This window comes from Podarcis cretensis, assembly GCF_951804945.1.
Source record: "Podarcis cretensis genome assembly, chromosome: 13".
Lineage (NCBI taxonomy): Eukaryota > Metazoa > Chordata > Lepidosauria > Squamata > Lacertidae > Podarcis > Podarcis cretensis.
The window spans coordinates 12,736,541-12,752,430 of record NC_137182.1 but is presented as its reverse complement, the minus strand read 5'-3'; the positions used below and the strand labels follow the sequence as shown (position 1 = coordinate 12,752,430).

Here is a 15,890-nt window from a genome sequence, read left to right as displayed (position 1 = left end):
GGGGCAGGGGCTGCAAGGGAGGCGGAAGATCTGGCCTCCAATGAGTGGGCAACAGCTGCTGACACCATCGAGGCAGCAGCAGTGAGTGAAACATTCCTTGCAGGCTGCACCCATTGTCCCCGGGGATCCTGCCTCACCTCGCCTCATGGGTGGGCCAGCCCTGGTTCCAAAGGATTAGAGAGTGAAAATCTGTCTGCATAGGGGGTGGGTGAATACATTTAAAATTTTTGAACTGCTACATTTCTCATGGTATTACATATTAAGTAATAATCCCAAATCAACCTATTATGTCCCCCATATTCAAATTTATGTACAATTGGCAGACTTTTCTGTCTAGTGTGTTTAACCATATAGAACAGTACAATTACATGGGTCATCTGTTCATATGTGCACCACGTGAATGGCATTAACATTTTCTCACGTGAATTAGAACCGAACTAAATTAGGCATGCTGGATGTGTTTCTAAAATTATTGAGCTGAGCATGAAGAACTTCAATTTCAACTGAAACTGAACCAAAGCACTGAATGATTTGACTCCCTGGTCCCCAAAATGCAATTTGGACAGAAGCTTTTAAGAAGACAAAACAAAACCCTGCATTTCCATCTGCAATACTTTTGAGAGTTCACCAGGGAAAAGCCTATAATGCAACCATCAGACAGACACGATTCCATCTAAATGCAAACTTGGGTCCTTTCTTAGGTCAAGGCAGAGCCCCCCCCCCCCCAGCAGCAAAAGCCTTTTCTGTACAACCAAGCGATCATTCATTCTCAAGACTTCAAGAGTTTTGTGTAACATGGAAGTGCCTTGTGCCTGGCATAATGTGTACTGTCTGGGTTAGAGGAGACACTTTCACTCTGAAAAACAGACAAAAGCACTTTTTGAAGTTGCTCTTTTCCAGACTGACACAATAAACTGCCGGCAAAGCAATTTCTTTCCCAACCACTACCTCGCCCTCCCATTCTCTAACAGACCAAGCCCTTTGTCTTGTGCTGCTTAAATTTGCCTCTTTGAATATTCTGGCCTGGCTTCTCTCTCTGCTATTTGAAGCATTCACACCAACCCTCTCTCCATGCAAATGAACATTTTCTGTAAAATAACCCTGATCTAGATCTCTCAGAAGTTCATTGAGATAGGTGAATCTGCTAGCTGTGCAAAATGAACCTATTTTAAATGAGTAATTAGAAGCCACAAAGCAACTGTCTTCTATAATGCCACATTTCTCTGCCAAAAATAAGGAGGCACCTGCTGTAGTGGATTATCAGGATGTTCTTTTGAGTATTCAGCCCAGCACTGTTCAGAGATAAGTAAGAGCACACACTGACCTGGTTCACACATAACACTAAACCGAACTATGGCTCAGGGCAAATGGCCACTGTGCTCCTTCCTCAGTCCTGCTGTTGCTACACAACCCAGGGGACTAAACCATGGTTTGGCTTAGCTCTAAATCTGAACCATGACCTGTAACCAAGGTCTGATCCTGATTTACACCCCCCCAAGGTAATGTGGGAGCAGCAGGACTGGGGAGTAGGGCACCATCTGTGATATTTACTTCAGAAACTCACATTTGCTCATTCACACAAAGCCATGGTTTGGGCTTAGCATTATGTATGAATTCAGCCAAAGTGAGGCAACAATTGCATTTCCACCCATGACTACATATTCACATTTCTCCCAGGCACTGATTTCAAGAAATAAATGCTAATTCAAGGGCTGACCTTTGTTATCATGTCAGCATCCCTGGATTAGGATGCAACTTAGCAGCACAGTTTGAAGACAACAGGATAATGAAAATAAGCAAGGCAGCCAATGGACCACAAACATGCAAAGTGTAAAACAGAGTATAACTTCTGCAGGAGTAGGAACTGTAGTGGTTCATCTTATTTCCCCCCCAATTTATATGCCTTTAATTACAATAGTCTCTAAGTGGTGCTTAAGGAATACAATACAACGAAATAAAAATCAGATAAGACCATACAATGAGAATTCAGTTAAAATGGGGTGGACAGTTCTGAATGGGATCACACTCCCTCTGAAAAGCAGGTTCACAGCTTGGGGGTACTCACTGATCTGTGTTTTTCATTAGAGGCCCATGTCATCTCACTGACTTGTATGAGCTTTGGCTGATATGCCAGTTGCGGCCATTCTTGGCCTGAGAAGGTCTGGCCGCAGAGGTCCATGCACTGGTAACCTCAAGGGGCTTGATTACTGTAATATGCTTTACGTGGGGCTGCCCTTGCATCTGGTCCTGAAGCGGCAACTAGGGCAGATTGCAGTGGCAGGTCCACTTCAGAGGAGCAGCTTACTTGCAACATGTTACTCCTCTGCTAAGAGAGCCGCACTGGCTGCCAATTCACTACCAAGACAGGTTCAAGGTTCTTGTGTTAATTCCTGACTCCATATTTTCCACCATGATCACTGGCACCCTCTGATGGGCCACTTCAGCTGGATTTTACTAGACTGAGCTGGTAGAGGTTCAGCAAGAATTGTCCCTGCCTTCTTTTAGACATCTCCTGAAAATTGTGTTATTTAGACAAGCTGCTGAGAGGTGAATTTCTTTTAGCAAGCAGTATTTATTAATTGATGTTTTTACTGCTCTTACTGGGACGTCACGTTCTTATGCATATTGCCTTGCTGTAATGTTATTCAAGTGCGGCCCATAAATATTGAAATAAATAAAATATTTATAAGCTTTTCCTCCTTGAACTCAGAAGCAACAACCAATACTCAACATCCTGAAAATTAAGGGACAGAGGTTTATGTTGGCACTGTTGTGAATTTCCCAGAGGATAACCAATCTCTTTCAGCACATCACACATATATTCAACGGATGCAAGGGGGGCCACAAACAGTCTACAGAATTTACCTGTCTCTCCCCAGAGACTGTCAAAGCTGTTGATCTGTGCTCGTTCTACCTCCTCCTCATCTTTTTCTGGAAGATCAAGCAGGTAGGAGACAATCTAAAAACAAAGAAATCTGTCAGTTTCTGAACTCTCTGTGTGTCTAAAAATAAGCTGCTGATAATCTGAAGCTGTAACTGCTTTGAACAAAACAAATGGAAAAGGAGTGAACAAATTCCCTATCTGGCACTTTCCCACAAAGGAAATATACTCCTCAGTCCCATTAAAATAATTATTTGCCTTTACAACAAAAACACACACCGTCACCCCCACCATAATCTATTTATTTATTTGGAAACACCTTTAGAAGGTAGCACACAGTATCAGGACATAAATCTTAAACAGTATCCAACTAAACAAACAAGTCACAATGGTTTGTTCTTGCTTTTCTAAAAATACACTTAATAACCTTTAAAAAACCACATGGGAAGATTCATGAGGGTGTACTAAAGGGATCCACTATACATTCAAAACTCTAGCCCAGCGTTTCCCAACCTTGGGCCTCCAGCTGTTTTTGGACTACAACTCCCATCATCCTTAGCTAGCAAGACCAGTGGTCAGGGATGATGGGAATTGTAGTCCGAAAACAGCTGGAAGCCCAAGGTTGGGAAACACTGCTCTAGCCTACATTCAACAATTGTTAGTACCCTATTTACTCGAATCAAATGATCACCTTTTTTGGCTAAATTACATTGCGAAAATTAAGGTGCGCATTAGATTCAATGGCACATTTACATTCGCCAGCAAATCCTTTTTTTGATTTCAAGGTTCTGAAAATTGAGGTGCGCATTAGATTCGATGGCATGTTAGACTCGAGTAAATACGGTATACTAGCTGTACCATCCATGTGTGAACATCCAGACTAATTACTGGATATTATATAGAGTATATAATGTTTCCAGCTGACTTTGAAACTTCTTAGGACACCTGAGCTAGTTCTGTACAGGACAACTATGCTTTCCTTTGACCTTTGAAGCCCTAGAAGGTTGGCTGTGAGGGAAAGTGGCCTTTGGGCGGAAAGAAGTCCCCCACTCCACCCCAGCTAATGAGACAACGCAGTTCTTAAGGACTGCCTGCTCCCACTTAAGCCTGCCTGATAACATTTCCCCAGGTGCCTCAGAGGTTAGATGTGTGGTTATGCACCATGATGGCTATGGTCTGCCTCCACAGTCAGAGGCAGCAATGGGGTGCTCTTATGCTCATGTTATATCTGGTTGGCCACTGTGAGCCTAGGATGCTGGATTAGATGGACCATTGGCCTGATCCAGCGTACTATTCTTATGCTCTTTTATGTATTACTATTCTTATGCTCTTATGTACCCAAGAGAATACTTTTTCTGTGGTTGCACCCTGTCTATGGAACTTGAGCCCACAGAAGAGCCACGTTAATTTTCTTTTAGATAATAGGAGAATTCTATCCTACTTATTCAGGCTTTTCGTATTATGTTCATTTCCTTGTTCTATTTCACATTAATTTCTCCCGGTCATTGTTTCTGTATGGTATGGGCTGCTGGAACTGCTGTAATTTGTATAATTTGCCTGAAATGTTTTATCTGCAATTTATTGGTATACCGTAATTTTGATTTTCTAGCATTTCTTGCAGTTGTTTTTATGCTGCTTAATGATTTGTTGTTAGCCACCTTGTATGTCATTTCTAGTACAGGAGAGGCAAACAAATTATTTTAAACAACAAGAAGTCAGTAGATTGTCCACAGCTTTTGGCTGCAGAGCTATAGGTGTGGTGACTTCCCTCAAGCCACTTGATGGTCAGAAAGGTTCGCTGCATACAAAGGCGTACCTAGGCTCCCGTAGCAACTGCATAACCCTTCCTCGCACTTCAAGCTTTAAAAACAGTTACTCTGTATTTTGCCTTAACACAAAGGCCACTTGGCCAGTGAGGATTCAACAAGGCTAAGCGACAACTTACCTCGGTGTATCCCATGCTGGCAGCAGCAATCAGTGCCTGCTGGATGGCTTGACTCTTTTTAAACACTCCCTGCTGTTGCCCAGCAATTGTCCAGTCACACTGGATTAAAAACTTGACAACTTCCAGGTGGCCTCTGAGAGCTGCATGAACCAGTGCACACTGACCGTTCTTGTCCAAGTGATCCACCTTTTCAAGAAAAGGAAAAAATGGCTGATTAAAATTTAACTCAACTGCTATGTGTTTCAGTTCCTACTTTCATAACACTGCCACATTCATATGGGAAATATTCTCCATGTTTCTCTGGCCATATATGCAGAGCTAGCCAGAACCTAGTGCCTGTTTTGTAATGACAACTGTATTCTGTGTCCACAAGTACATTATTCACATGTAGCACAAACCACTCTCACGGATTTCATCTGCAAGGAGCAATGACATTTAAAATGGAGTTTAGAATATAAACTCAGGACAAATCGTGCAACACACAATTGCTATGTGCACCAGCTGTGATCTGCAAACCTCTTTGCTACATTCCCCCATTTGGTAAAATCTACCAAGTCCCAGTCCAATAAGCAAAGTTGGTCTGAAGAAATCTATTGTTTACATCTAATTTGGGAATTAGATGCCATTCTGTCTTGTTACCGAATGACAGTGTTTGCTTCTAGAGAGCTACCTATGGTTTTCAGTGAAAGTTTTGCTGTTACTTTTGGGAAACAGCAAATGTTCACTGAAAACCACAGTAGCTCTCTAGAAGCAAACACTGTCATTCGGCAACAAGACAGAATGACATAGTGATCTTATAGAGCACAAATGTCACCTAAAGCATTGAGCTGGTTAGTGAGACAGCGTAAAATTGCAGGCTCCTGGAGAGGTGTTGGTTAGCCAAAATGGGCCATACTAGAAGCGAAGAATCTGCCAAAGACTATTGTTGTTGTTCTGATTTATACTTATGTTATATTATATTATAGATATATTCTTACAGAGTGAGCAAAAACAACTCACATTAAAAACAACAAAACCTCCTAAAAACAGAGCTATACAATTAGAAGGTGGGATGAAAAAATCCTGCCCCATTAAAAAAGGCCAAAATGCCCCCCCTCAATTTGAAGGGCCAAAAGCCGAGGTAAAGAGAAAAGTCTTTGTCTGAAACTTTTACAACATTCAGGAGCCTGAAAGAGTTAATTTTAACCTAAAATGAAAACAAGTTTCTAGCCATCTTTATTATGAAGACAGGTATGACAATTAAAAAATATATATGACAATTAAAAACAAATAGTTAAATCATACCCCTAATCCATGTTACATTAAAGTTCCCAGTTTTGCCAGGATATGCTTCATGATGTATTAGATTCTGGAATACCATCTTAGGGATATTGGCTACTCCTACTCACTTGGTGCGAAGTGTCATGTAAAAAGGGAAAAGGCATATTCTCCAAACAGCTGGCATTTACCATGTTTGTGCAAAACTAGATTATGAACTATAGCCTTGCTTTCTGTATCTGAGTGATAGCAAATTAAAACAGGAGAACTTATAAACGTGAGACAAACAAGATTAGCACCCTATCCCTTCAACAGCTCAGCAACATCCTTACCCAAACCTGAGTTGCCAATGAACTGCTCTGGGATTTTAGTTGCAGACCGCAATACAAGTGAAGATTGTGGAGTACATTTATGAAGAAACAAAAATGAAATTGTTGCTCGTGCTCTTGCTAGCGTAGCTACGGAGAGTAGCTAGAAGACACAGCTACAAGCATGCAAACAATGAGGACTGCAGCCTAAGGGACATGGGGAGGCCACCCGTGGCTTGCTTGCTCAGGTTTAAGAACAGGAAGCTCAACGCCTTCCTCACCTTCGCTCGCTTCTTGCACAAGAGGGCAACAATGCTTAGATACCCAGCAGCAGCAGCATATCCAAGAGATGTTAGGCCACTTTCCGAAGAGGCATCAACATTTGCTCCAAATTCCAACAGCAAAGCTACCATCTCCGTGTAACCAAGGTGGGATTGGACGCATAAAATTGGGGCATTGTTTAGCACTTCGGTTCTGTAATTGATGTTGGCACCTCCTAAGATCAGTAGCCGACTGACCTGAACAGAAAGAAATGGGAACGGATGAGATCAGCGTTCTCTAAACTTCAACGAGCCAATTTTCTCAATTAAAAACAGAGCGAAAGAGTTTCGTGTACTAGAGATTAGCAGCTTCCCTCCCCTGCCACAAGCTTGATTTGTCTAGCAATTCTTAGCCAAAGCAGAGAATACACAGGAAAATGTTAGTTTTCCCCCATAAGAGTTCTAAATTTGCTACTGCTGTCTCCGCTACCCACATTCCGCTGACCTCTGGCACTGACAAGGGGGTAGATGTTTCTTCCTCTCTCTCTCTTTCTACTTCTCCTGTCATCTTTCCAGCACCTTGAATGTTGCAAAATCTTTTTTTCTGGTGTGGGAGAGAGAAAGAGAGCTTCTTGTCTGTCATCAGTAGGACAGAAGCAAGGTAAGTTGGTACGTTGGCTAAATTCCAATCCAAATAAAAATTTGGTGATCATCATGCTCCTTTTTCCTTTTAAGGCAGGCATTACAAGTCACCAGAGTCTTACCAAACTCACTGACATTCTATGGTGGGCAAGGTTATTTCAATTGACAGAACAATTTCTTACTTTCTGGAACTTCCAATAATGCTCTGATGTTGCCTCCCTAAGCACACACTCTCCAGAGATCACCACTGAATGTGCTTTCCAACACACTAGTGTGTTTCTGTGTAACTTGATGCTATTTCTGACTGGGAGGAATTGTTCTCAAAGCTGTGACTCAAGCTGAGATGCAGTAGGCGCTCTTTTTTTGAGGTTAAGGAATTCTGGTGTTCCTTTGCAGCAGGTATGACTAAATCAATCAGATGCAGACAGAGTGCAGAATTACCTGCCCTCTGAGGATAGCGATTAGAAGGAAACACACTCAGATCCTCAATTATTTTATTTACTTTTACAACTCATTTGTGATTAGCTCAGATGTCACTAGTGTGCCCCAGCACACTGTTTGGAAATTACTGGGTTAGAGTCAGATTTTTGATGGTTGTAGCAGGGAAAAGGATGAAAACATCTATCTATGGAACTAGAAAGGAATTTTGATATTAAGATTCATATTAAGTTCCTTTAACATACGACATTACAATCTAAGTACTAATATTTTGTTTTGCTACCTCTTTTAGTGTATGGTGCTACCAATAATTACCGTACTTTCCCATGTATAAGACTAGGTTTCTTTCCTAAAAAATAATGTAAAAAATGAGGGGGCACCTTATACATGGGGCCATCTCCCCCCATTTTCTTAAATCTAAATCCCCAAAAATATACATGGGGGTGTCTTACAGATGGAAAAATACGGTATTCCTTTAATTTTTAAATGTGTTTTAATGCTATTTTACCAACAACACTTGAATTTTAATCTGAAGAGTGCTACAGAAATGTTATAAAGCAAAACAAAAAACCCAATCTGACTTGATATCTACCAGGCAAGTGTCAACCAGATGCGTCTCAAAAGTCCATAATCAAGGAAAACCTGTTGTCTGTCCCAAACACCTGGTACCTGGAAGTATGTTGCCTTAGAACTCCAAGCCTAGGGAGCTGTTGGCATAGGTTTAGAATAGATGTTACATTTTCTCTGCATTTTAAATATTATTTGGAAATAAAATGAAAGCTGAAAAGAGGAGGCAGTGATAGAAAGAGAAGTCGAAATTCTTACTGAATGGGAAGAATGGAGAGAGACATTTTATGAGGCTGCCCAAGGGGCTGTACAGATGTGAAGAAGGGTTAAAGTTGACCAAAGGCGGAATTAGATGTGACATTACATCAATTAACATGCACATTATAAAAGATGTAAACAACAGCTGTAGCCCCACCCCACCATGAGAAGGGAGTAGAGAAGAAAAACTTAATACTTTCCCTTGCCTGCCATAGTCTCAATAAAAATTATTCCCCTCTCGTACCTTTATGTTAGGGGTGTACAAATTTCGCAGAGAAGCCAGCGCCATGGAAAGACCTTCCGAGCTGTAGGAAATCCAAAGCCCTTGGAGAATTGAGGAGGAAACCCCAACTTTTTTACTCAGTCCCTGCAAAAGACACACTTTAAATTTGATAATTCAAGGTACTGGTTTTATTTTACACATCACTAACACATGGCTCATTTAACCCCAATTGATTAGCAAGGATTCAATGTCTTCTTTTTTTAAAATAATATTTATTCCAGTTTTAAAGATTACAAAAAGAAAACACTAAATTAAGCAAGAAAAAAACAAGACAATACATCACCATGAATACAGACAAGCAGAAAAATAAAAAAACCCCAGAAAAATACAATTAAGAAAAAAAACAAAAAAGAAAAAGAAAAAAAACAAATCAAACCTTCCCATAACCTATTTTTCATTTGCTTGTTTCCTTGACCTCCTCACACCTCCCTTTTTTGTATTCTAGTTCAATTAGGTATTTCAGCAAATCCTTTCCATCTTTGTTTTTATCCTAATAATTTATCTTAACATACTGTAATTTTACACTCTCTTCTTTCACCAATTAACTATCCATTTTTACTTAATCCTTTATATCATTTCTGCTAAAACCACATAACTTCATTCCAACATCCTTCTAACATTCCTTAATTTTACTATGTTTCTGTAAATAAACTTTAAATTTCTTCCAATCTTCTTCTACCAACTCTTCTCCTTGGTCGGATTCAATGTCAACTTTACAAGAATATTGTATTCTAAAGAGAAAGTAGGAGTGTAGGAGAGGACGCAACTCCAAGGATTAAGTCCTACTACTCAGTGCAAGTTACGTCAGAGCACCAAAGAGTTGCTCTTTTGTAAATGCTCTGAAGTCTACCTCATTTCAAATAACAACTCCAACCAAATCACATGAGTAGGAACTCTTGGATACAAGGAGCAACATTCTGAAAGAATCAATTATCATAACTAGCCTAATGTTTTTTGAAAAAGGCAATGCAATCTAATACTCCATTTCCCCCCAAAGGATTCTTTCAGGAACCTTTCTTGGGAAGGTCACCCAAGCTCTTGTCTACAGCCCCCTCCAAAAATAAAACTTGCACTCTGTAAGTCATATTCCTTGGGACAGTATGTCAAGACATGGGGCTTACAATTAACAGTGACTGTTCCTAAGGTGCTCTTAGCAAGTTGGTTGCAGCACTGAGCAATCTTTTGACTCAGAAAATGGAAAATCCTAAACTAGAGTAGAACATACTCTACTTGATATTACTACTTAGGACTTCTCATACAGAAATCAAGAGTGCTAATGAGACCTCTACTAATTAATTACTTCTCAAACATTCCTTAGTGTTCAGGGATTTAAAGCTACTCATGCCAAAGGGTTCATGATCAAAGGAATTCATTTCCGATCAATAGGCCATGTTTGGTATGAGAAGAATGGAATAATGATACAGATCTAGGGAGGGTGGAGGTTACTAACTAACAGTTCCAGGCCAAATTCAGTTCCCTTTGGGGGCACCAATGTCTTCCTCCTGCCAGCTGCTTACCCTAAGATCTAAGGAAGAGAGAGAGCTTTTTTCTTATTTACCCTCCTCTCTCCCAAAACTGGAAAGAAAAGGATGAAGAGGTCCATGAAACTGAATGAAGAACCTTTCTTTCTCCTCCTCTTGCTCACACTTGGTCACCTTCTGCTGTATCAGCTGTCTGGTAGCAGCAGAAAATCATGGACGGCTGTTGTGAGGCAGCATCCTCACATAACTAATTCCCCCTGTTTTAAGGATACCTGAGGACAGGGCCTTGGCCTTCACCACAATTTGTGGCTGACCAGGTTAGGTCCTAGTGAGGATATCAGAAGCTTAACATTCTTCACGTACTCTGAAAACACCAGCACCACACCATTCAAATCCAAGGTGAAGATATCACTGCACAATTTTTTGCTACCTTAAAGATGTGTGCTTTGAGAATATGATGGCCCAGCTCAATAGTCTGCTGTCTGTTGAGTTTTCCCTCTTGACGGGAAAACCAGAAGGCGAGCAACGTATGGCCACTCCTAGGCAAAAGAGAAAAGAAGAAACATGGTGGAAGTTAGAATTCTAACTCCAATGTATCTTTTGACAGCTAGCACTCAGATTGTGAAATGAAGGAGATAAACCTTTTCTCCCTCCTCCTGATAACCCTTGTTAGTTGTACTCGAATGCACATCAGGATCCCGTTGTCCTTAATTGTTCATCAGCTTTGATCAAACCTTTGCTGAACTACTAGATAGCACTGTAGCTCATTCCTCTCTCTAGGAGAACTAACATAGAGGAAAGATATTAGAAGCAAAGATCTTTCAAAGTCTGAGGTGACCCCTTCTTGTAGGAAGCTACACTTAATGACGGATTCTATTCTGAGTGAGTACTTTTAAGAGAACAGCAGGATATAAACAGACTAATAATAATAATAATAATAATAATAATAATTCTTACCCACTGCAGTGGGCAATACCTATTTCCTGGAGCTGGAAGCAGTAGCAGTTTATTTCTGTATGTGCCCTATTGAAGAAGGGGAATTTAGTCACTATAAATCCATCTAGTTCACCCCTTTCAAGAGCTCAACCAATGAAATCAAGGCAAGTGCCACAAGAATCTATTTTTAAGATAGCAGACAGAATCAATCAACCACCACTACTCATGCTTCCAGGCTGGGACTTGCGTTTAAAGCTGCAGTGACCGGCTATTATTATTATAATATTATTATTATTATTAAAATTTCTATACCACCCTTCATCTGAGGATCACAGGGCAGTTTACAGTATGCCTTCTTTTTGGCTACCTGAAATCAAAGAAGTCTCATAATTTAATATTTCTGTTAAGATTATCAGAGATTATATGGTTAAATAACAATAAACCTTGTAAATCATAATCATAAGGCTTTTAATATAGGCTTACAAACATGATGCAAAAGGGAAAAGGAATGGAAGAGAAAAGCAAGCATTGCAGCAGCTGTTGCTTCAACAGCCAGTGAATGGGGCCAGATTGGTCTCATTCTTGTCACAAAGTTATTCCAGTGAGGCTGGGTGCAGCCTCCCAGGTGCCCTTGGAGTTGTCGATGGTGGTAAAAGGCCAGGGAATGCTTCCCTTTGGTTCTGCAGTCATAGAGCAGGTGGAGGTTGAAGCAGAGCATTTTTCTTTTCTTGCAAGGGGAGAGGAAGCAAACTTATGAATCTATCTTATTGATAGAACTTTAAAGATACTTCACTACGGAGGAGTCATGTCCACTTCAGATGTGGCTGAGACCATGGGAGTGTTGGGAAGAAGCTTGTCCAGTAAACTGGTCAATGCAGGCACAAAAACCATGCAGATGTCCCATTCAAGGTCAGGAACCACTGGACAGCAAAGGCAGTCACAGACAGGACTTTCAGCACCCTGGACAGATCATAGATGACTTGTTCAGACAAGTGCTTAGTCCCTATGGAGCCCTTATATACCCCCTGTGCCCCCAACCCGCCCCCAAAGCTCTGTTCCTTCGCTGAGGAGTTTTGACCCTTGGACATGCAGTTCTCTGGCCCAGAGCCTTGCACTCCATTGCCTTTCTGCTCTTTCTCAGTAGACACCTTGCTGCATTAGCAAGTGGGTTCTGTAGAGAATGAAGTCACCAAGAACACATGGAATCCAGTTCAGGGGCAGCAGTTTTCGGAAGGCTGCAAAAGATGGTTTTATTAATGCAACCTAAAATCATATTCAGGGTTTTTTTGCAGCTGAAAACTCACTGCTGACTCCTATTTGGCTTACGATTGACTACAGTCTCTCTCCAGATCCCTTTCACATCAACTACTGTCAAGCCAGGTGGCCCCCATCTTATACCTGTGCATTCGATTAGTTATGTTGTTTTGGCTAAATGCATAACTTTGCATTTGTCTATGTTGATTTCATTTTGCCAATTTTGGCCCAGTTTCCCATTCTATGGAGGTCATTTTGAATTCTCTTCCTGTCTTTCAAAGTGTTAGCTTCCCCCTACAAGTTTTCTTCCATCTGTAAAGCCCTCCAGATTTACGTTCAACTGATCTCGAGACAATAAACATTTGGCTCTACCATTTTTTCAAGATGGTTCTTGAGCTTTCAAGATTTTAAGAACAGGGTATTTTAAGAACCTTCTAGTTTTGTTCAAGCTCCTGAAGGAGTTTTATATTCTGAAACGTTTTGAGCTACAATAAAGAGTTGTGCGTGAGCGAATACCAGAGCCTGTTCTCCTTTTTGTTCTGTAATGATTACAACAGCAAAATGTACATAAAACTCTTTGAACTCTTTGACTCGGCTTAATCATTATTAAGCAGAGTCAAAGTAAATTCTAACATCAAGTTAAATGTGGAGGTATTGACCTAAAAATAAATACAATGAATAATCACTAAGCATCTTGGCACGTGATTATCTTCCTTAGTCGCATCCAAAGAAACACAAAGGTGTATGCCCTCAAAGATCACCAACCTTTTGATGCTCCTTCACAGACTTCCATACATAGAGTGATCAGAGAATGATTATCTTAGTGTTGTTGTTGCTATTTACTGAATGTAGATACCACTCTTCAAAGACCTACATTGGCTCCCAGTATGTTTCCAAGCACAATTCAAAGTGTTGGTGCTGACCTTTAAAGCCCTAAATGGTCTTGGCCCAGTATACCTGAAGGAGCATCTCCACCTCAATCGTTCTGCCCGGACACTGAGGTCCAGTGCCGAGGGCCTTCTGGTGGTTCCCTCACTATGAGAAGCAAAGTTACAGGGAACCAGGCAGAGGGCCTCCTCGGTAGTGACACCCGCCCTGTGGCACGCCCTCCCATCAGATAATAACAATAACAATAACAATAACAGTAGTAGCAGTAGTAGTAGTAGTATTAATAATAATAATAATTTATTTGTATCCCGCCCTCCCCGGCCAGAGCCAGGCTCAGGGCAGCTAACACCGGTAAAATTACAATAAAAACATAATTTTTTTTGGGGGGGGGGACCAATTTAAAATACAGGTTAAAATACAATTTAAAATGCAGCTTCATTTTAATAGTAGCCCATAGATCAAAACCATAAGGGGAGGGAAATATAAAGGTCAGACTGAGTCCAAACCAAAGGCCAGGTGGAACAGCTATGTCTTGCAGGCCCAGCGGAAAGATGTCAAGTCCCGCGGGGCCCTAGTCTCTTGTGACAGAGAGTTCCACTAAGTCGGGGCCAGTACTGAAAAGGCCCTTGCCCTAGTTGAGACGTCAAAGAAATAAACAACTATCTGATGTTAGAAGACATCAGTTTTTAATGACTGATGTTTTAATGTATTTTTAATCTCTTGTTGGAAGCCACCCAGAGTGGCTGGGGAAACCCAGCCAGATGAGTGGGGTATAAGTAATAAATTGTTGTTGTTGTTGTTGTTGTTGTTGTTGTTACTCCTCCTCCTCCTCCTCCTCTATACCTGCGGGTCTCAGGGCGGTTCACAGAATAAAATCAGAATATAAAACCACAAAACACATAATCAAAATAAAAACAACATCAACCCAATAACACACACACCCGGTTGGTTCTCTTCCTATTGTAAATGGACCATCTTTTTTAGCCGCATCTCAATAACACTACACAGAGGCATATTAATGAAAAATGAAGTGATCTCATATCTGTCTTCTCCTGCCACAAGGTAATGGGTTACTTACCTAGGGTCACAGAGGAACTTGGTTTTTTCTCCTTCTTCTCTCCAGATCAGCCACTCTCGAAAAGATGGATGGACAAACATTCGGGTCATATCTCTGCGCTTGATAAGGAACATAGAGAGGTTCTCCATCCTTTGCTGAAAGTCCTCCCATTCCAAGGAACCTTCAATGCTTCCTGCATTGATGGCCTGGAAAATATGCTCATCGGTCAAGGGGTGCAGAGATGCCACAGCCACGTTTAAGAGTGGCATCACCCGGTCAAAGGAAGACTGTGTTGGAAACTTCATATTGCACTGAAGCAGGTACACCTCCGAAAGGGAGACGGGGACTACCTTATAGCTAGAGCTTTTTAACACCAAATAGCCCTTCTCTATTAGATCAAATGTGAGCTTAAGGTACAAGTAGGATCCTTGACTCAGGGTTTTGAGATGAGAACTAAGTTTGCCAAAGGTTGTATTGTCCATTTTGCCATTAAGAGAGATGTTATTCTGTATCTCAGAGCTGCTATGTATTCGGTGTAGGATGTAGGCTTGGAGATCCTGATCTATAGCTTCATTCTCTTCCAGTCTGTCCAGGAATATCCTATGGAAGGGTAATAACTTAATTATTTCCTATAAGAAAAAAAAAGAATAAAGTAAATAATGGAGAAGTTAAAAATGGGAGAAATACAATCAGTCTCCCACTGGAAGTATAAATATTGGCACACATAGTTATGAGTTATAGGCCAAACATGCTGTCATACTGGCTCCAAATGAGGTTACATCACTTGTTAAACCTGGGTGGTACAGTTAAACTGACTTTGAAATAAACACAAAGCTAAGTTTCCAAACTGCCTTTCAAAACCACAACCAAGAGAGCAAAGGGACAATGGAATCAGCTGTTTCTATTTGTTTCTGGTCTGTCATTGCCCTTTACCTAGGGTGCTTCTACACTAGCAGCTTAATGTGAAACTGTCGTGTTTTGTTTGTTCACTTTTTTATGGAGCACCTATGTTATGCCATCATTATCATTCTGTATTTTCAGCATGGTTCATCGGTCTTCTTTTCAGAAGCCAGAAGTCTGATTCCCCAGCAGAAGAGCCCAAGAGAAGCAATGATCTCCAAAGGTGTAGATGTCTTTAATGCTACTCTTCCATCTTTTTAAAAGAACAGGATTTTGATGTGCACAGCAATGGATAGAAAAGAGGATCCCCTTCAGGGAGGAAGGATGGGATATAAATTTAAATAGTAATAATAAATAAAAATGGATTTTCTCCTTGGAACGAGGCTGGAATCAGCACTTTTAAAGTAAAGATGGAGCAACACATTGGGTGGAGTCCAAGGTATGGGAACCACAGTGAAAGGCAATAGGGTTGTGCTTATGTTTTCCACTCTTCCACACTTGCTTTCACCTGTTTTTCTGCCATAACAATGTGAGA

The 15,890-nt window shown here is 40.9% G+C and overlaps 1 protein-coding gene across 1 annotated transcript in view; it reads right to left on the bottom strand.

Annotated features, from left to right (window-relative positions):
* TANC2 (tetratricopeptide repeat, ankyrin repeat and coiled-coil containing 2) overlaps positions 1–15,890 on the bottom strand; it is a 199,074-nt gene that overhangs the window by 23,811 nt on the left and 159,373 nt on the right. The window contains exons 15-20 of the mRNA XM_079949186.1: positions 14,477–15,084; positions 10,751–10,859; positions 8,801–8,923; positions 6,673–6,909; positions 4,827–5,012; positions 2,866–2,959 (exon numbers count right to left, since the gene is read on the bottom strand). Of these exons, the coding sequence (XP_079805312.1) occupies positions 2,866–2,959; positions 4,827–5,012; positions 6,673–6,909; positions 8,801–8,923; positions 10,751–10,859; positions 14,477–15,084 (1,357 nt within the window). The remainder of the gene's footprint in view (positions 1–2,865; positions 2,960–4,826; positions 5,013–6,672; positions 6,910–8,800; positions 8,924–10,750; positions 10,860–14,476; positions 15,085–15,890) is intronic.